Raw genomic sequence first — 19,989 nt, 5'->3', positions numbered from 1 at the left:
GCCTCTCCCAGGGCTTCCTAAAATGTGGTGCTCTCACTTTCAGTACCACACGATGTGATTTTAAGGACAAATGTGGTGTTTTATTGTGCTTGTTATATATCTACTTAATAAGTATTGGAAAACGCGGGATTTAACACATCTAACCTGTGCTCTTGGAGACATAGCTGGTTAGTGTAAGGCTAAGTGCAAAAGGTAAGTCCACTTCAAGGAAACTTACAGAGAAATAGGCAGCAAAAGACAGTTTAAGGGGCTGGAAACACGGACCAAAGGGTGAAGGCTAACGACTGACCTTTGCAAAACCCCAAACCCCGACCTCGGGCCCGGGCTGGTTGAAAGTACCGCTGTGCAGGCCATTCCCCCCGAGGCCCGCGCATCCTAGGTGGGTCTTTGCAGCCAGCATCGAGGCTCGCCTGAAGAGGGACACGCAGCAGGGCTACGGGGGAGGGCTTCTCCACTGTAAGGGACTTTGATATCCCTTCTCCCTCTCCCCCTCCCCAGATCCTGGGCCCTGGGGGCCATCGCGCTGCTCTTCCTGCTGGGTCTCACTTGGGCTTTCGGCCTGCTCTTCATCAATAAGGAGTCGGTGGTCATGGCCTATCTCTTCACCACTTTCAACGCCTTCCAGGGGGTCTTCATCTTTGTCTTTCACTGCGCCTTACAAAAGAAGGTGAGGTCAGGGGAGGGGTGCAAGTGCCTGCCTTCTGCAGTGGCACTGTGTCTGCTGTGAGGGGAGAGCAGGCTTGGGGTCAGGAAGGATTTAGGCAGGGGTGAAGATGGTTCTGGAAAAGAGCAAGATACGGCAACACGGGGGAGCAAGAAAGCAGGACAGGTCTGGGGAGCTGGGAGAGCACAGGGCAGGATTGTGACAGAGGATCAACCTCACCCCCCCCCCCCCCCCAGCGTGGGGCACAAATCAAGGGTGTAGGAGGGAGAGGACTGAGTACCACCCAGACAGAACGTTTCCACTTCAGTAGTTGGGAGATGAACTGTGAGTTTTGTGGTAACAGTTTCCTTTTCAAATGTGTGAAAACCTGAATCATGAAGAAATATATATATGAAGGAGATCAGAGAAGCAGACGAGTGTGGAGAGGGTGTACAGGCAGTAAGCTCTAGACGAAAGTGGGGGAACCTGAACCCAGGTGTTTGTAGACTTCAGCTTCAAGGGAGTAGGGAGCCCCAGACAGTGGTGGGGGCAGGTGGACAGTGAAGCGGGGAAGGCTGAAGCAGGGATCACAAGACCGCTGCTGCAAGACCCTGGGGCCTGCGTTGGATACGCAGGGACAGTGTGACCCCCTTGCCGCCCCCATGGCACACAGCCAAAGCCAACATCCTCGCACAGCCCCCACTTCACGCACAGTGACAGCGACACCCTTACAGCAGCCGCAGGCTCACACATTCCTACCCGGGCCTCCCTCTCCTCCCCTCCAGCCATGCTCTCCTCTGCTTTCTCTCAAACACCTAGACACGGACCCTCCTCAGGGCTTGTCCCTGCTCCTCCCCACATATCCACAAGGTCTGCTGCCTTATTTCTTTCAGATCTTTGCCGAGAGGGCTCCTCAGGGAGGCTCCCCCTGGTCTATTTGAAATCACAGACCCCCACTACACCCCCAACCCACAGCACCGCCCGACCCCCTTCCCGGCCACAGTTGTCTGTACAGCACCTGACACCATCAAACATCCCACACGACGTGCCGGCGTTTGCATCTACGTGTGTCTCTGTCTACCACGGTACTAGCTCTCAGAGGTAGAGCCGTGGGTCTGATTTGTTCTATGCCATTCCTGGGGCCTAAACTCTCCCTGGCACACAGCACATGCTCATTAAAGATCTGTCGTGTGAACAAATGAGAAACCCAGCAGTGGATGTGGAGAAAGGAGGTTGGGCCTGAGCAGCGAGAGAGGCTGGCTGGCCGTGGTGGGACGGGAGACGGAGAGGTCTGAGAGGCTCGCGGGGCACCCGCTGCCAGCTCGCTGTCCTCCTCCCCACCCAGGTGCACAAGGAGTACAGCAAGTGCCTGCGTCACTCCTACTGCTGCATCCGCTCCCCCCCTGGGGGCGCTCACGGCTCACTGAAGACCTCAGCCATGCGGAGCAACACCCGCTACTACACAGGGACCCAGGTATCTGGGCCGGGGCCAGGGCACCGGGCAGGGCTCCCTGGGGCTGAGTGTTGCACCCACAAGCCCGAGAGGCAAGGCAGCACTCAGCCCGGGTCCCTGGTGGTGCTCATCAGACGAGTGACCTCAGAAAGATCCTGGAGGGTGGGCGCCCCGGGGGCCCCCTCACGTCCAGGCTATGTCCCCAGAGCCGAATCCGGAGGATGTGGAACGACACCGTGAGGAAACAGACGGAGTCCTCCTTCATGGCAGGCGACATCAACAGTACCCCCACCCTGAACAGAGGTGAGACAGCATCCCTCGCCCTTCACTTTATCCCTCAAGATTCTTAGACCAGTGTCTCTGGGCCACCTTGTGACCTCTGACGTCCCGGACAGGTACCATGGGGAACCACCTGCTGACCAACCCCGTGCTACAGCCCCGTGGGGGCACCAGCCCCTACAACACCCTCATTGCTGAGTCGGTGGGCTTCAATCCCTCCTCGCCCCCTGTCTTCAACTCCCCAGGTGAGAGCACTCCAGTACAGGAAGAGATCAGCAGCTCAGGTCGGGAAGTGTGAGGTCTGCATCCCAAGGGTCTCTGCTTGGGGCATCCTCATGCTTCCTGAACTGGAGCCTGGGCTTGACTTCCCAAGCACACTCTCACCTTCTCTCTTTTCTCTCCTCGCTGGCACCTGCAGGGAGCTACCGGGAACCCAGTAAGTGTGACTTGCCTGGTAACGTTTCTGAGGCCGGGAGGAAAATGTGATGGTGGCCTCCTGGGATGATCTCACTCAGGGAGGAGAACTCAGGGTGCCCCCCAAAGCCCCCCCCCCCACACATATAGCCGGAGGGGGTTATATTTGGCTCTCAGGTAGGCAGTGAAGGTGAGGAGTGTCAGAGCACAGGAAATGGAACCGGTCACACAGAACTCTTCACATAGCCTCTACTGAGAGGGGACCTGGAGAGAACTGGTCCCCACCCCCTTCCCCAAACCTGCCGCTGGGCTGGTGTCCCCTCTGCCAGTGAGAAAGAATGGGAATGGGAGAGCTCAGCCCAGGGGGAAGCAGGCACCCCCTCTCCCGTGTGCCCATGCCCCTGTCACCGCCCACGTGCCTCCTGAGCCGATCCCCTTTTGCCTGCAGAGCACCCTCTGGGAGGTCGGGAAGCCTGTGGCATGGACACACTGCCCCTCAATGGCAACTTCAACAACAGTTACTCCTTGCGAAGTGGGGATTTCCCTCCAGGGGATGGGGCCTCCGAGCCACCCCGAGGCCGGAACCTGGCCGACGCTGCTGCCTTCGAGAAGATGATCATCTCAGAGCTGGTACACAACAACCTGCGGGGCGGCAGCAGCGGGGCCAAGGGCCCTCCACCACCCGAACCCCCCGTGCCACCTGTGCCAGGGGGCAGTGGCGAGGAAGAAGCAGGCGGGCCCGGGGGTGCTGACCGGGCAGAGATCGAACTTCTCTACAAGGCCCTGGAGGAGCCGCTGCTGCTGCCCCGGGCCCAGTCGGTGCTGTACCAGAGCGATCTGGATGAGTCGGAGAGCTGCACTGCGGAGGATGGGGCCACCAGCCGGCCCCTCTCCTCCCCTCCGGGCCGGGACTCCCTCTATGCCAGCGGGGCCAACCTGCGGGACTCGCCCTCCTACCCGGACAGCAGCCCCGAGGGGCCCAGTGAGGCCCTCCCACCACCCCCGCCTGCGCCCCCCGGCCCCCCTGAAATCTACTACACCTCGCGCCCACCGGCCCTGGTGGCCCGGAACCCCCTGCAGGGCTACTACCAGGTGCGGCGGCCCAGCCACGAGGGCTACCTGGCAGCCCCAGGCCTCGAGGGGCCAGGGCCCGATGGGGATGGGCAGATGCAGCTGGTCACCAGTCTCTGAGGGACCTCACGGACCAGGGGCTGGTGGCCCAGGCCAGGGAGGGAACCCTGGGTGGGGCTCTGGTGGGAGAGGGAGACTCACGGAGGCAGTGGCTGGTGGGCCACTCTCTCCAAGTACCCGTCGGCCGTGGGCCCTCTAGGCCCCTCAGGAGTTCTGCCATGGGGGCCTGTGGTGCAGGGTTCACAGACAGGGTTTCCTACCAGCCACGTGCACCAGCTCGAATTGGGGGAAGTGCAGTGAGGAGAAGCCAAGAGGTCCCCAAGGGAGTAAGGAAGGAGAAATTGGATGGGTGCAGCCCACTCTCTACTTCCCCCTCTCCCCTACCTTCCTACCCCCTGGAGGGAAACGAGGGCTTTGGTCTCCTTGGGCCAAGGGCCCTGCTGAATGGAACCTGTCCGCTGCTCCTCTCTCTGCATCTGGAAATGCTGCCAGCTGCACCAGGAAGGAGCAGTGGGAGCAGACAGGCAGGTTCCTCCTGCACTAGTTCCCTGCTCCTTGGAGACTGGGGCCTCTGGCCCAAGAGAAGGCCCCAGGGCAGGTGGAACGGGCAGTTGTGGCTGCTGGTTTAAAGGTGGAACTTTCTCTGAAGCTCCTTCCCTCCTCTGCTCTTCATCCTTGCCTCCCCAGCAAGCCTGCCCATCAGCCTCCTCAAGTGCACCCAGTGACCCCCTCCCTTGGGGTGACTCCTGATGAAGCACAACTCCCCGCAGGGCCCCCAGCCCACAGGGGTGGCCATATTTGGGCAGTTCCCAGTCCTGTGGGCTCGGCTAACTGGGGAGCAGATTTTGGGTCTGGATCTCCCTGGGGAGTGGGTCCTGGGCTTGGATCTTTCCCTAGGGGGCCATCTTACCCCTTCCTCTCTCCTCCTCCTCCCCCATTGCTGTAAATATTTCAACGAAATGAAAAAGACAAAAAAAAAAAAAAAAAAAAGACAAAAAAAAAAAAAAAGGAAAGAAAATCTCATCACTTGAAGCCACCGGGAGCCTGTGGCCCAGCCAGCCCGGGGCTTTCTCCGGAGCAGAGTGGCGCCGCCGGGCCCTGGCAGCCAGGACTTCTCCGTGTATGTGTGCATCCCCAGCCGGGGTGGGCGGGCCGCCAGAGCAGCTTTTTACAATCCAGAGACAGAAAACAAAATCTAGAAGCAACAGCGAAACAAAGAACCTGTTTCCTTCCCGGCACTGTTTCTGTCGCCTCTTTCCCTGCTCCGCCTGTCCCTGGCCTCAGTCAGCCCTCCTGGGGCGTGTACCTCACTGCCTGCCCCAGGACCGGGGCCTGTCTCCCCCTCCCCTCCCCACTGGCCCGGGGGAGACACCCTCACACCCAAAGATGCTTTTGCCAAGATGGCTGCGCTGTCCCTTTGAGTTCCTGCTTCTTGTATATTGCTTCTGGGACTCTGGGCCGAGGAAGAAGGGACTGATTTCCCACCTAGAGAGGTTGATGGGGGAAGGAAAGTGGAGGCAGCAAGTGGTGGGTGTGACCGGGAGGCTAGGAGTGGTGAAGTTGTCTTCTCTCTTGAGGGGGGTGGGGAGGGTATGCAAAGGTGAGAGATCACCTTCCCTCCCCTACACCCTCCTGCAGGGGACACAGAGCCAAGTACCAGGGCCTGCAGTCAGGACACCTTTGTATTGGGGGCTCTACCCCCAACCTATAGACTCTGGAAGCTTCAGGCTGGGGATGTCTCCTGAGTACCTCTTCCAGCACCCTCCTCTCCAGCCTCTCACCCTGGCCTCCCCTGCCCCAACTCTTTGAGGGTAGGGTAGTTCCATTGCCACACTAGCCCAGCCCTATCATTGCCATTCTCCCAGGGGTGGCCCTCCACCCCTATTCTGGCCCCCTTCTTGTCTCTTTTGCCCCTCTCTCTTTTCTCACAAGTGCCATGAGTTTTCAAACATCTTCGGGTCTCAGCCTGCTGCTGCCATAAACTTCTTTGGGTTAAGGGGGTGGGGGTGGGGGGGGAAGGCTCTAGGGAGGAACTAGGGGAAAGGGACAGGTAGGTGGCTGGAGGAACCCTTTTTGCTGCTAGAAAGTCCCTCCCTTCTCCTGGGGAGCTGGGGCTGGCTTGTCCCCATCAGTTAGGGGAGAAGGGGTCAGACCAAAGATGGTGGTTTGTCCCATGTAGGGAGACAGGTGTGGGGAGAAGGCAGGTTTGGGTTCCATATCTGGCTTTTCGGTAGGAAGGCTTAACCTCATTCAGCAGAAGAACATGGGTAAGTCTGGATGGGGAAGAGAGAAGTATAGGGACAGTCTTGCCCAGACAGCTCTGTGGCCTTCCTTGGTATCACTAGGCCAGGAACTCCACTTAGGAAGGGGCAGTTAGAGGTCTGTGAAGAGCTGGCAAGAGAGGAGGGACAATGGAGGAGTTGGCCAGGCGTCAGTCCAGCCAGAGCCAGAGGCTGCCTCTGCCACCAGTAAGAGGGCTGGAGAGCAGGCCTGGAGGGAGAGTTCCACAGGGGGTGGGTGCTGGAGGTAGGCAAGGAATCAGCTTTCTCTCCCCTGACCAGCCCTCCTTTTATCTCTCCAGATACTGACAATCAAGGGGAGAGAGGGTGTGGTGGGTCCCTAGGTTCTCATTCCAGCCAAAATCACCAAGGTGGATTCCCAGGCCTCAGAGCTGCATGGCAGGGCCCCCTGGTGGGGTTGGACACCACTGCAGTCAAGTGCAAAGCCACCCCCGAGAGCCCAGGTGTCCCCTCACCCCGACCAGACCTGGTGCCTTGACACCCCACCCCAGCTGGGACAGTATAGAGAAGGAAGGGTCTTGGTTTCCTCTCCTACTCTCTTCCTTGGGCTCCTGAATTCATTTGCTTTTAAATCTTAGTATTTTTTGTTGTTGTTTCCCTGGCCTTCCTTTCTCTGTCAACACCTCTTTCCCTGTGTCTTTTTCACTGTCTCTGTGTACCTCTTCTTTCACCCTCAATATCTCTTGTGTCCATTCGGGCCTCCTCCCCTCTCTCCCGTGCCCCCCAGTCCCTCCTTGGTCTCCTTTTCGATATGCCAAACCAATTTTGGGTCGAGTGCATTTAACGAGAACAAAACAAAAGGCTCATAACAAGAACGTTTCAGAAAAAAACAAAAAGTTTAAAAAAAATTGTTGAGTCAAAAAAATCAAACAATAAAGAAATTAAGATTTCTTGGAAAGACAAGAGTGGCGTGACTCGCTGGGGGGTAAGAAGTGGGTGGGTGGATCTGCTCAGAGTGTCCCCATGAGGCTGAAACGGTGAGAACCTGCACTGCAGCATTTTGAACCCACCGCAGAGGCCTGGCGAGTCACAGAATCCTAACACTCACAGAGAACTTTGTAAGTTCCTGGGTCTGGCTGAGCACTTCAGGTGCAGTTTCTCTGAATCCGCATAAATGCTCTATGGGGGAGGTTATCAGATCTCCATTTTGCAGACGGGGAACCTGGCTTACAGTGCCTAGATGAATGCCCAAGTCTCTCTGGCCAGGCCACTGCATATCAAGTGTCAGAGAAGCCCACCAGCTGTATTTCAGGCAGAGTGCAGGCACCGTATGCTGTGCCTGTCTCGTTCCACCTGCCATTCCTAGACCCCCACATGCTGCTGGAACGGTACATTTTCAAACGTGCCAAGGTGGGACCGCATCACGTGTATTGCACATTCTCAAACGCAGCTCCCAGTGCTCCGAGAGAGGAAGGACTATTCAAACAGTGCGAGCATCTCTCTGTGCCTCCCTCCCTTCAACATCCGCATCCAGGATGCCACACTCCCGATTCTCTTCCCACCTCTCCAGCCACTCCCTTCCCAGTTTGTGGCTGGTTCCTTCTCATCTCCTGACTCTTAACACCGGTGAGACCAGATACCTACACTCACTCCTTAGGAGATCTCAGCCTTGTTGCATGGTTGTACATAATAACTATAAACTGACAACTCCCAAACACAGAATTCCAGGCTGAACTTCTGCCTTGAGTTCCAAATTCTTTCACATCCAGCCTACCCCCTCCACATTTCCCCCTAGGTGTCTGGCAGGACTCCAAACTTAACTTGTCCAAACCTGTCCCCCACAGCTCCTCTCATAGGCTCCCCACCTCAACTAATCGCAAATCCATCTGCGACTCAAGAATAAACCCTTGGAGGTTCCTTTGAACTTACCTCTTTGTTCAACCTCACATCGAAACTGACAGAAAATGGAATGGTGGTTCTAACTTCAAATTATCCACAGTTAATTCTTATCACCCTGGTTCAAGCCACCATTGTCTCTCATCACGACCACTGCAACACTCCCCTAATTCCCTTGTCCTTCTTCAGGCTTTTCTCAACACAGAAACCAGAATGATCTTGGTAAGCACCTTGTCCCTCCTCTGCTCAAAAGTCTCCAGTAACCTCTTCTCTTGCCCAGACAAAAGGCCAAAGTCAGCCCAACAGCCTACAATGACCTACGAGGCTCTACGACATCACATCTCATCCCCATGGCTCTCCTCCTGCTTCCCTCCACTCTAGCCACGCTGGGCTCCTCACTGCACACAAAGATGCAGGCACCTGCCTCGGAGCCTTTGCCCTGGCCGTTCCATAGCATTCACTTACTCTCCTGCAGAGAATCCTCCTGCTTATGAAAATCAGAGCTTCCCAAGCCACTCCATTTAAACTGCAATTGGCTACCCCAGAACTCCCTAAAACACATTTTGCTTTGTTGGTCTCCCGTAGCACTCCTATCTACAAACGAAGAAACTTCTTTTGCTTGTTTATTATCTGCCTCCCCAACCAGAATGTAATGTAGAATGGTGTGTTTTTGTTCAGTGCTGCTCCCCAGTGTCTAGCACAGCATCTGACACACAGTAAGTGATCAATAAATATTTGTTAAAGGATGGAAAGCTGAAATGAAAGGGAGACCTAGAGTGAGCCTGAGAGGAGAGTTACAAATGATGGAACTGTGTGAATCGGCCATTTCTTCCACTGCTCTCGGTTCCCATGTGCCCCTCACTGCGCAATGCTGAGTTTAATTTAGCGCAGCCCTGAAACCTAAGTTCACTCTTTCTGCTGGTACCCAACCCAAGAAAAGGCAATCTGCTCCTATGCTGGAAGAGGAGCTGATGGTACTGGACTTACTGAGACACTCTGTGAGCAGGTGTGGGGACTTCAAGGGTAATCAAATTTAACTATATATGATTCTGACTTCGTGCTCTGATTTTGAGATCAAATCCCAGCATAAGAGGAGGTTCTACAACACAACCAGCTCTTTCACCTCTGTGTCCTTTACTCTCCCCAGCACGGCACACACCGTCCTCTGCTAGCACAATCTCAATCTGCCGTGCCAGATGCCTGTGACCCTCAGGTGGCTGTTAGTGGCACCCGTACATACCTGGTGCAGCCATCTGCACATGCCCAGGAACGGGAACACTTACGTTGACATTTATCACTTCCAAGTTCCTTCCTACAATTCACCGCATGTACTTATCACAAAGTATGTATTCTTATCCCTATTCGTCAAATGAGGAAACTGAGCTTAGAGTGACAATGACCTACTCACACAGGACAACTGAGCAGTTCAAAGTGTCTGCATCCCACAGATGCTTTACATGCCATCCATTTTAATCCTTTCAGTGACCCGACGAGGCAGGTATTAGCCCTGTTTTATGGCTGCAGAAGCCGAAGCCCAGGACAGCTTATCCCCACGTTCACTTGGCTAATAAGAAAGAGCTGGACCAGGCCTCCATCTTGGTCTTCTGATCCCAGGAGCTGCTTCTAGGGATGTCTGTGCTTGGCTGCAACTGCCCACTCCCCATCACTGTTCACCAACCCCACGTGGCACACAATACAGAGGGTTGATGATCTGGCTCCTCACATCACAGGAGATGCCCACTCAGCACACCACACTCCCCAACAGTCCCCACGTAGGTAGCATTAGGGCTGTCCAGAGCGGGCTGATGTGAGTCAAGCCAGAAGGACGGCCTAAATGCAGAGCCACAGAGGATTCTCTCCAGACCCCCAAAAGGCTAAAGGCACTGGGGGCCTCCAACCCAGAGAAAACCTCCTCTGTCCCACAAACTCTCGGCAAGACCTGGGGAAGCCAGGCTGAGGCTAGTCCTCAATCCCCCCAACATACACAGGCTTATTCTGCTCTTCTCTTACCCCTTCAAACATCAGTCATGGAAATGAGCAATGAGGACAGGCCCCTGCTGCCTCCTCCCTCCCCCACTTAGATCATGTTCACTGCACCAGGACTCTCCTTGACCAAAATCCTTGCAGCTGCTAATCTTTTCTGTTTGTCCTGTCCCACCGTCTTCCACAACCCTCCACCTTCATCTAAGTGATCCCAGCCTCTCACAACTGAAGCCCTCATTGTAACCCAACCAGTCCTCTCCTGGGAATCAATCCTAAACAACCACAAATGCACATGAAAACTTAGCAACAAGAAGGTTCACTGTGGTCAGGTTTCTGTGAGTGAAACACAACGAATAAAATTTCAGCACAGAAAATCATTACATAAATCAGGCACATAAAACAATACATATAGCCATTAAATACAACGATGCAAGGGGCATCTGGGTGGCTTAGTCGGTTGAGTACTCAACTTTGGCTCAGGTCATGATCTCGCGAGTTCGAACCCCGCATCGGGCTTACTGCTGTCGGCGCAGAGCTCACTTCAGATCTTCTGTCCCCCTCTCTCTCTGCCCCTCCCCTGCTCATACTCTCAAAAATAAATAAATCATTTAAAAATAAATAAATGAATAAATTTTAAAGATGGTGCAGAAGAACATTAAATGACATGGAAATAAATTTTTAATAAGATTTTGTATAAAAATTTAGATATAAAAAAGATAAAGCATGACCCACCTTTTTGAATGACACTTATATACAAACAGCGCATAAACAGTTACATAAACTTGTGTGTATTTGTGCATGTGCACACACATGCATGCGTATATTGTGAAAATTAATAAAGGGAAACCTCACTAAAATGGAGTCAAGAGGCCAGAAGGTGGAGCTCTCGTGCCCTATCGCCAGCAGTCATTTGCAGACCCAACAGGAAGAGATGCACCTAGCAAGTGGATTCCACTTCCCGACCCCAGCAGGAGGAAGGTTTTCTCCCCGCAACCAATCCTCCCCCCCACCCCGCCCCACAAAAGCCCAGCTGAAGAGAGACAGATTAGCTCAGCCTATGAAAAGCCACTACACTTCAGACTGCCAGTTCACTCCAAAGCACTTTTGGTTTATAACAGCCTTCCCAACTTTCCCTTTTCTCTATAAGAGCATACCTCTCCTTTGTCCTTTAGAGTTGCCTATGGTAAGGTTTTGTCTGGTCACAGCTTGCAAGTCCCAAAATGCAATTCTCTTATTCCCAAATAAACCCGTTTTTGCTGTTAAAACTCAGTTTTATCCTTAAGGTTAACATTACATGTACGTATATGTACACACATATAACATCAGAATATAAAGCTATACTTCAGAATATGAACAGTGAGTAACTTACTTTCTTCCAATTCTGCATTTAAAAAAATTATTTCAGGATCGCCTGGGTGGCTCACTCAATTAAGCATCTGATTTCGGCTCAGGTCATGATCTCACGGTTCATGGGATCAGGCCCCGCATCGGGCTCTGTGCTGACAGCTCAGGGCCTGGAGCCTGCTTCGGATTCTGTGTCCCCCTCTCTCTCTGCTCCTCTCCCACTCATGTTCTATCTCTCTCAAAAATAAACATTAAAAAAAATTTATTTAAATTTTTTCATTAAGCATGTATTACTTTTGTAAAAGGAAAAAGTATTCGTGTGTCCTACTTTCTGTGGAATAACAAAAACCAAGAATAACCGATACCTCTGAAAGAATGAAGAACTAGGTGTGAGAACCAGCCCTTACAAAGATTGGTTATGTGGTAATGTTTAAGAAAATGCGGTGTTGGCACAGGAAGACAAACAGGCCCATGAAGAGACCTGTGACTGGATGCAAACTTGTTCTAGACAGAGGTTACAAATCACTAGGGAAAGGACGGATTGATCCAGAGGATCTCAAAGGTTTTGGTCTTGGGATCCCTTTACCCTCACAAAACTTCATGAGTGGAATTGGGGAGGACTAGGTGGAGCACAAAAGATTTGGGAGACAAAGAAAATACTCTTGAGACTATAATGACGGCACACGTCTGTCCAAATCCACAGAACGTACAACACCAAGAGTGAACCCTAATGTGAACTACAGACTTTGGGTGATAATGATATATGAATGTAGGATCAACTATAAATATACCACTCTGGTGGGGATGTTAATGGTGGGGGAGGCCATGCATGAGAAAAGGGGAGGCAGGGGGCATACAGAAAATCTCTGTACCTTACTCTCAATTTTGCTGTGAACCTGAAAACTGCTCTTAAAAAAAATTAAGGGGCGCCTGGGAGGCTCAGTTAAGCGTCTGACTCTTGATCTCAGCTCAGGTCATGATCTCACAGTTCATGGGTTTGAGCCCCATGTCAGCTCTGTGCTGGGAGCACGGAGTCTGCTTGGGATTCTATCTCTCTCTCTGCCCCTCTTCCATACTCACTGTCTCTGAACACTAAAAAAATTTAAGTTAAAAAATGAATTAAATCTTTAAAAAAAAAACAAAACTAATAAGAACCCTAAAGAGCTGTTGTTTATAGGGATAGGGATTATTTCTATGTATATTTACTAAATTAGAAACTACAACTGACAATTTTTAAAAAATTTAAGTTAGCTAATAAATCAGGGGCACCTGGGTGGCTCAGTCGGTTAAGAGTCCGACTTCAGCTCAAGTCATGATTTCACAGTTCAAGAGCTGAAGCCCTGCACGGGGCTCACTGCTGTCAGCACAGAGCCTGCTTCCCATCCTCTGACCACCCCCTTCTCTCTGCCCCTTCCCCACTCATCCTCTTTCTCTCTCAAAATAAACATTTAAAAAATACATAAGCTAATAAATCCAACAGATGCTAACATAAGTCAGCTATTTTGTAAGAATAACTATGTTTTTAAAAACAAAGTAGTGAAAAGAATGGCATTGTTTTACATTTTGTGAAGCTCCTAGTGTTTGGCCCAATAGAAGAGACCAGAATTCTCACACAGGTTCTGCAATCAATCTGTTGCAATATGCTGTCTTGGTTGAAGTTCATAAAGGAAATCCAGCCTCACACAGATACAGTTAGAAAAGGACTGCGATAGCCTTTTCAGCTAACTGGGGATATCCTACTTTGTTACTTACCAAAACTCAACAAGTAGTGGTGTGTTCAAGTTAGTTGTAAGGTCAGGGGCGCCTGGGTGGCTCAGTCAGTTGAGCGTCCAACTTCAGCTCAGGTCATGATCTCGCAGTTCGTGAGTTCAAGCCCCACATCAGGCTCTGTGCTGACAGCTCAGAGCCTGAAGCCTGCTTCGGATTCTGTGTCTGCCTCTCCCCGCCCTTCCCATGCTCATGCTCTCTGCCTCTCAAAAATAAATTTAAAAATGTTTAAAAAATTAAGAGTTGGTTGTAAGGTGGAATATGAAACTGTATCAATGAATTTTTCATACTGTTACATTGAGCCCCCTTGGCCTATTGGAAAATACTGATCTACTGAATTACTATACAATATTTTGAAAATCTTCTTTGTTAATATCACCACTGATCTCATCAGAAAAATATCTTTAAATATTGCAAAGTAGTCAGGCTCATGGTGAATAAAAGTTTTCCCAAAGACTAAATTCTGCTTGAAAGCTCAAATTTTATCACTGGCAACACACCATCAATGGTCCTCGAAGTGACCAGCTCCCTTCATTCATTTCTGAGAAAATATCGGCCAAATATCTTAACTGAATAACTACCGTCTGTCATTCTTTCAAGTAAAAATGGTGTTCCATGAAAAAAGGCACCAGTTCCACCTCTACTCAAACAACTGTACAAGTGCACTTCCTCACCTCCCGTCGCTCTTCAGCAAGCAACAGACGTGCTCCGTGCAAACTTCCCATTTCACCACACAGAATATTACAAAGACTTGTTCAGAGGCTCGGTTTTAACGCAATTACTACTTTCATGGCTTCTTCAAGGACACTCTTAGGTGAAATTATTTTCACAATGAATGTGTGGCGGCAGCGAGGAATACGAGGACAACTACTACCACATTGTGGGGACACTGCACGGACTCCTGTGCTAAGGCACCAGCAGTTTCACCCACCACTGCTTTTCTACCAGTCGTGCAGAGGACAACACTGTGCAAATGAGAAATGGACGTGACCCTTTAGAACCATTATGAAAATGGTTTACCTCGTGGATCCCCAAGGGGATCACGTTTTGAAAACCACTGAACTACTCAATAAAGGAAACCGGGACAACTGGTTTCTGTGCGGAAAAAAACAAAAACACAGTCCCACCTCACATCATAAACAAAAATAAATTCCAGGTAGATTTTTTAAAAATTTTTTTTTTCAACGTTTTTTATTTTATTTTTGGGACAGAGAGAGACAGAGCATGAACGGGGGAGGGGCAGAGAGAGAGGGAGACACAGAATCGGAAACAGGCTCCAGGCTCCGAGCCATCAGCCCAGAGCCTGACGCGGGGCTCGAACTCACGGACCGCGAGATCGTGACCTGGCTGAAGTCGGACGCTTAACCGACTGCGCCACCCAGGCGCCCCCAGGTAGATTTTTTAAACGCTAAATATGAAAAGTAAAACTTCCATGGAGGAAAAAAGAGTAGATACAGGTTAAGATTTCTTAAGCAGGGCACAAAAAACACAAACTTTAAGTAGACTGATCATTCTGATGACATTAACATAGTAATAATAAACTCTGAACTTCAAAAGACACCATACAAATGAAAAGGCAAGTTTCAGATGTGAGAACAACCATCTATACTCAATAAGATGAGGGCAATCCAGCAGGAAAATGGGCGAAGATATGAAGAGGCAACTCACAGAAGATAAAGGGTCAATAAACAGACATAAATAGCTCAGTCTCACTGGTCATCAGGAAAATGCTAACGGAAACCGCTAATTTACACAAATCAAAAAACAGAAATGTAAAAATCTGACAGTACCAAGTATTGATAAGGACACTGGGCAACAGCAACCTTGCTGGGGGAGTAAGAACTGGAATGGTCATTCTGAAGAGCAAACTGGCAATATCTAGGAAAGGTGGATATTCCCATAACCCAGTAATTCAACTCCTGATACGTATCTTAGGGAAACTCCTGCATGTATGTACAAGGAGACACATACAGCAACAACCACTGAAGCACCGTTTGCAAGAGTAGAAAACAAGAAACAACCTAAATACTGAGCAAGAGGTAAATGGGTAAGGTAAGTAAACACTGTCCAACAAAACTTTCTGTGACCGTGGAAGCATTCTCTACCCATGCTGTCCAAATGTGGTTGCCATCAGTCACAGGGTGCCTATTAAACACATAAAATGTGGCTAAGGGTGACTGGGAATTGAACTTTGTATTTAATTTTGATTAATTGAAATCCAAATAGCCACAAGTAGAAAATGGCTACCACATCAGACAGCATAGCTACAGCAATGAAAATGTATTTTTTTGGGGTCCAGCATAATGCTTTTGCAGCGATGTTACATATACGTAAACACATATACACTGCAAATGCATTATGTTGGACGAAAAAAAGCAAGTTTCAGAGGTAACGGCTGTGACCAGAGTGGAGCAAGCAAGGTGTCTAGAATGAAAACTCTAGGAGGCACTCACCCTCAGCGTTGTATAGGTTGGACACTTGTGTGACCCTGAGAGTGAACGCCTCCTCAGATTTTGTGCCACAGGTGCCATGCTCGCCTCACCTTTTAAGTATATGTCCGGTATGCTACCTTGTCCGGGGTCCCCAAGATCATCCTAGGTTCAATGACTCACTAGGAGGACTCACAGAATTTTGCATAGAGCCTACACACAGCTATGATTTCTTACAGTGAAAGGGTACAAAGCAAAACTGGCCAAGGGAAAAGGCCCATGGTGCAAAGTCTGGAGGAAACCATGCACAAGATTCCAGGAATCCTCTCCTAGTGGAGTCACGTGGGATGCACTTAGTTTCCCCAGGAGAGTTGTGACAACACACGTGAAATACTGCCCACTGGAAGCTCATTAGAGAATCAATGCCCAGGGTATTTATTGGGGGCTAGTCAAGTACCAAAAACACTAGACTCCAGAAGGAAAGGAGATATTCAACATAAAGCACATTGTACAGTTTAGGCACCAAGAACCACTCTTTAGGGGATGGCAGAACTCTTCTGAAATCCAAGTTCCTAGAGACCAGTCAAGGGCCAACCATGCAAACAGGCCTTCCTAAAGGACAGCAGTCTCATACCTACTATGGCCAACTCTTTTTTGCACAGATTTCATTTATATAAAACTGTAGAACATGACACATAATACTATGCATTATTTAAAGACACACAGATATTAAATTGTACAAACACGCACAGAAAAATAAACCCTGAATCTAGGGTTGTAGTTACAAGGGGAAAGGACTTGGTTTCAGGCAGGGGTACACAAGGCCTCTCAATGGCATCTCTGATGTTTGACTCCTTAAGCTGGGAAACAGGTAAAAATGTATTTTGTTATAGCATTTCTTATACCTTTCCAAGTGTGTGTGCACCTGAAATATTATGTTAAGAATAAAGACTCCTCTCCTTATTACTGTATACTACTAAAAGTTTATGTCATGGAGTGCTCTTCAGACTCTAGGTACTATGTTAAGCCCTTTATGTGAATTTACTCTTTTGAATACACTCAAAGGTCAATGTGAGGCAAGTGAGAGCTCTGCCCTCAACTAGCTGTCCATCTACTGAGGGATGATGAGAGAGAAGCACAGTCTAAAACCAATTTAAGTTCTGAATGTTACCAAGATAGTAAAACAGGGTGATGTAAGGAAAAGCTGCGTTATGGTGCCTGGGTGACTCAGTAGGTCAAGCATCCGACTCTTGGTCTCAACTCCGGTCACAATCTCACAGTTCATGGGTATGAGCCACACGTCAGGCTCTGCACTGACAGCTCAGAGCCTGCTTGGGATTCTGTCTCCCTCCCTCTCTCTCTGCCCCTCCCCTGCTCTCTCCTCTCAAAATAAACATTAAAAAAAAAAAAAAAAAAAAAAAAAAAAAAGGAGCTGCTTTAACTACGGTGGCCTGGGAAAGCCTCTTTGAGAGGGGCACTGGAGTTGAGCCGTAAACGATGGGAATGAGACAGCCATGCAATTATCTGAAAACAGCACATTCCAGGGGGAACGGCAAGTGCAAGGCCCTACAGCAGGAACAAGCTTGGTGTTGAAAGATGGTAAATAAAGCCGGCAGGACTTGAGAGTGGGAACAAGAGGAAGACTAGGTGGTGAAGCCTGAGAGGTCAGCTGAGGTCACGGTGCAGGGCCTGAGCCACAATAAAGACCTTAGGTTTCATCCTAAACCTGAGGAGCCTTTGAAGGTTTTAAGCGGGGTAATGACATGATCTGGTTTACAACTGAAGATTATTCAGCCAGCTGTATGGAGAACTCATTACAGACGGAGCCATTTACTTCATTAGCACCACAGACACAACGCTTGTGGCTGATGAGCTTTTCAGGCGGTATGAAAAAGTGGGGGGGGAGGTTCCACAATGCAAAAAGAACACTACAAAGTTGGAGTGAATAAGTAATTTAATGACACGTCTAGAAAACAACATCATGGCAACTTCGTTCATCATTAAATGCAGTATTCATATAAACAATTGAATTACATTTGGAAATAATCTGAAAATCAGATTTTCTCAGTCACGAAAATCCGCCAAGAAATCATAGCCGATCATAAAAGTGGATTTTCTTGCAGCCAAATCATCTCAAAGGAAAAAACACTTTCAATGATTTTAGCCACAAAACATTTTTGTACTTAATGTAAGATACAAATACAAAAAAAAAAAAAAAAAAAAAAAAAAAGCCTAGCATCACGAGGCCTTACAACTCACTGTACCAAAACCACAGAGGTGGCTGGATAAGAAAAGCTAGTAGCTTCGGGGCGCCTGGGTGGCGCAGTCGGTTAAGCGTCCGACTTCAGCCAGGTCACGATCTCGCGGTCTGTGAGTTCGAGCCCCGCGTCAGGCTCTGGGCTGATGGCTCGGAGCCTGGAGCCTGTTTCCGATTCTGTGTCTCCCTCTCTCTCTGCCCCTCCCCCGTTCATGCTCTGTCTCTCTCTGTCCCAAAAATAAATAAAAAACGTTGAAAAAAAAAAAAAGTAAAAAAAAAGAAAAGCTAGTAGCTTGAATTGGTGTTCAGGCCTACACGCTGAGTCTGAACACTGGCCAGGGGACCCTTGCAAAGGCTTCTCTGGGAAAAGCACATTTGAACAGGTAGACCTGGCACCCGCCATGCCAAGAGCAGGGGAAGAGGTTCTGGGTAGAGAGGGGTTCTGTGCTGGAAATGCCAGGTCAGGTTGGCAAAAACAAAAAGACAGTGTGGCTGAATTGAAGCTGGGGTCGGGCCTGGGGAGCGGCGACCAGAAACAAGGCTGTAGAGCCTGGAAGACCACATTCTCACCCGGAAAGCAGAAAAACACTCATGTTTAAAGAGTGACTAAAAAAAAAATAATAATAAAATAAAATAAAAAATAAAGAGTGACTGATCCAGGGGCGCCTGGGTGGCTCAGTCGGTTAAGAGTCCCACTTCGGTTCAGGTCATGATCTCCGGGTTCAGGGGGGTTCAAGCCCTGCGACGGGCTCTGGGCCCACGGCTCCGAGTCTGGACCCCGCTTCGGATTCTGTGTCTCCTTCTCCATCTGCCCCTCCCCCACTGGCACTCCGTGTCTCGCTCTCAAAAATAAACATGAAAAAAAAATTTTTTTTTTTTTTTTTAATTTTTAAAAAGAGTGATCCAACCGCTTTCAGACCCACACTGTCCAGGAATACAGGAACCACTTGCCACAGGGGCTTGTGAACACCTGGAGACAGTTCCAGCTGCGCTGTAAAAATAGAACTTTCCACGTCACTTAATTCTAACTAATTAACACTGACATTTAAAAAACGGTGTGTGATTGAGCTCAGGGAAAACTTTTAAGCCGGTTGCCGACAGCGTGGGCACGCGCTTCTCCATTTTCAAGTGTCATTTTTAGGAAACCCAAAGCCAGACCAACTATTTCCGATGAAAGTGTAGCTGTAACCCTAAAACTGGGGACTTCGAAGCCTCAGTACCCTCGCAGAAGAACGTGAGGCATCTCATTTGTATGTTTTAGGCCCATCACTTGTTGAAATACTATTTTGGCTATACTGGGTTAAAGATAACATTAAAATTCACTCCACCTGTATTTTTTTTTTTAACTTTTTTTTTTTTTTTTTTTTTTTTTTTCACCAAGACGTCCTTGCTAGAAAAAATGTGACACGAGAAAGGCGGGTCGTGTTATTTTTCCCCCGGGTGGAAGCGGGAGTCTGGCCGGCAGGGCGCGACAGCGGTCCGACCCTGGCGTGGGGGCCGAGAGAAGTTTCTAGTTGCACTATGCAGTCACAAGTCGCGTCAGCGAGTTTTCACGGCCCCGTTCAATGAGCGGCGGGGGGGTTGGGGGGGGGGGGAGGACGTGGCCTGGGGAGCTGAGTCGCAGAGGCAGGACCCCAACTCCCACTCACAGCGCTCGGTGTCCACCTGAAACCTCCCAGCAGCTCAAGGAGGCGAGAGCGGGACTCGAACCAGGCCCCACTCCCGGGGCCCCAGCCCCAGCGCGTCGCGCGACCGCCTCTCCGTCTTCCCTCGCGGGGGTGGGGGAGGGGGTGACCAACGTTCACAAAGTTCACAACGGACTCCCCCACCGCTGGGTCTGAGGAGGGGCCGGGAGCCCCTTAAAGAAGGTCCCGGCAACGCTCACCTGCTGACAGACGCCAAGGCGACAAACGCTCCTCCTCTCACTCTACACACGCTTCGACCACGCCGGCAGCCAACTTCCGCTCCTCTGCCGCGAATCCCCAGCTAAGTATTCCTCTCCACCCGCCCCCGCGACCAATTCAGCCAATCACCTCTCAAAGAATCTGCTGCGTCCCTGCCACTCTCCTCCCTGCCAATCACCGCGGGCGCCGGCACCGCCTCTCCCGCCCTCTTAGGCGAGCGCCGCGCGCCACCGCTAGGCAGTTGGCGGC

The 19,989-nt window shown here is 50.3% G+C and overlaps 1 protein-coding gene and 1 long non-coding RNA gene across 7 annotated transcripts in view; one reads left to right on the top strand and one right to left on the bottom strand.

The window, feature by feature from the left end:
* ADGRL1 (adhesion G protein-coupled receptor L1) overlaps nucleotides 1–7,123 on the top strand; it is a 44,792-nt gene extending 37,669 nt beyond the window's left edge. For 5 of the 6 annotated variants that reach the window (XM_060633536.3, XM_060633535.3, XM_078443292.2 and 2 more), the window contains 6 exons: nucleotides 499–667; nucleotides 1,989–2,117; nucleotides 2,303–2,399; nucleotides 2,492–2,620; nucleotides 2,794–2,811; nucleotides 3,238–7,123. In XM_060633536.3, coding sequence (XP_060489519.1) covers nucleotides 499–667; nucleotides 1,989–2,117; nucleotides 2,303–2,399; nucleotides 2,492–2,620; nucleotides 2,794–2,811; nucleotides 3,238–3,980 — 1,285 coding nt within the window. In that variant the 3' untranslated portion in view covers nucleotides 3,981–7,123. Of the gene's footprint in view, nucleotides 1–498; nucleotides 668–1,988; nucleotides 2,118–2,302; nucleotides 2,400–2,491; nucleotides 2,769–2,793; nucleotides 2,812–3,237 lie in introns of those variants that run through there. The other variant, XM_078443294.2, reaches the window with a different exon arrangement.
* LOC132679775 (uncharacterized) lies at nucleotides 59–19,972 on the bottom strand. Its single transcript, XR_009610318.3, has 2 exons — nucleotides 19,722–19,972; nucleotides 59–654 (listed from the first exon to the last, which is right to left on the bottom strand). It is a non-coding gene; the product is annotated as an uncharacterized LOC132679775 (long non-coding RNA).
* Between the last annotated feature and the right edge of the window lie 17 nt (nucleotides 19,973–19,989).

The sequence above is a fragment of the Panthera onca genome, chromosome A2 (assembly GCF_046562875.1).
Source record: "Panthera onca isolate mPanOnc1 chromosome A2, mPanOnc1 haplotype 2, whole genome shotgun sequence".
Lineage (NCBI taxonomy): Eukaryota > Metazoa > Chordata > Mammalia > Carnivora > Felidae > Panthera > Panthera onca.
This window is presented reverse-complemented; position numbering and strand designations above follow the sequence as displayed.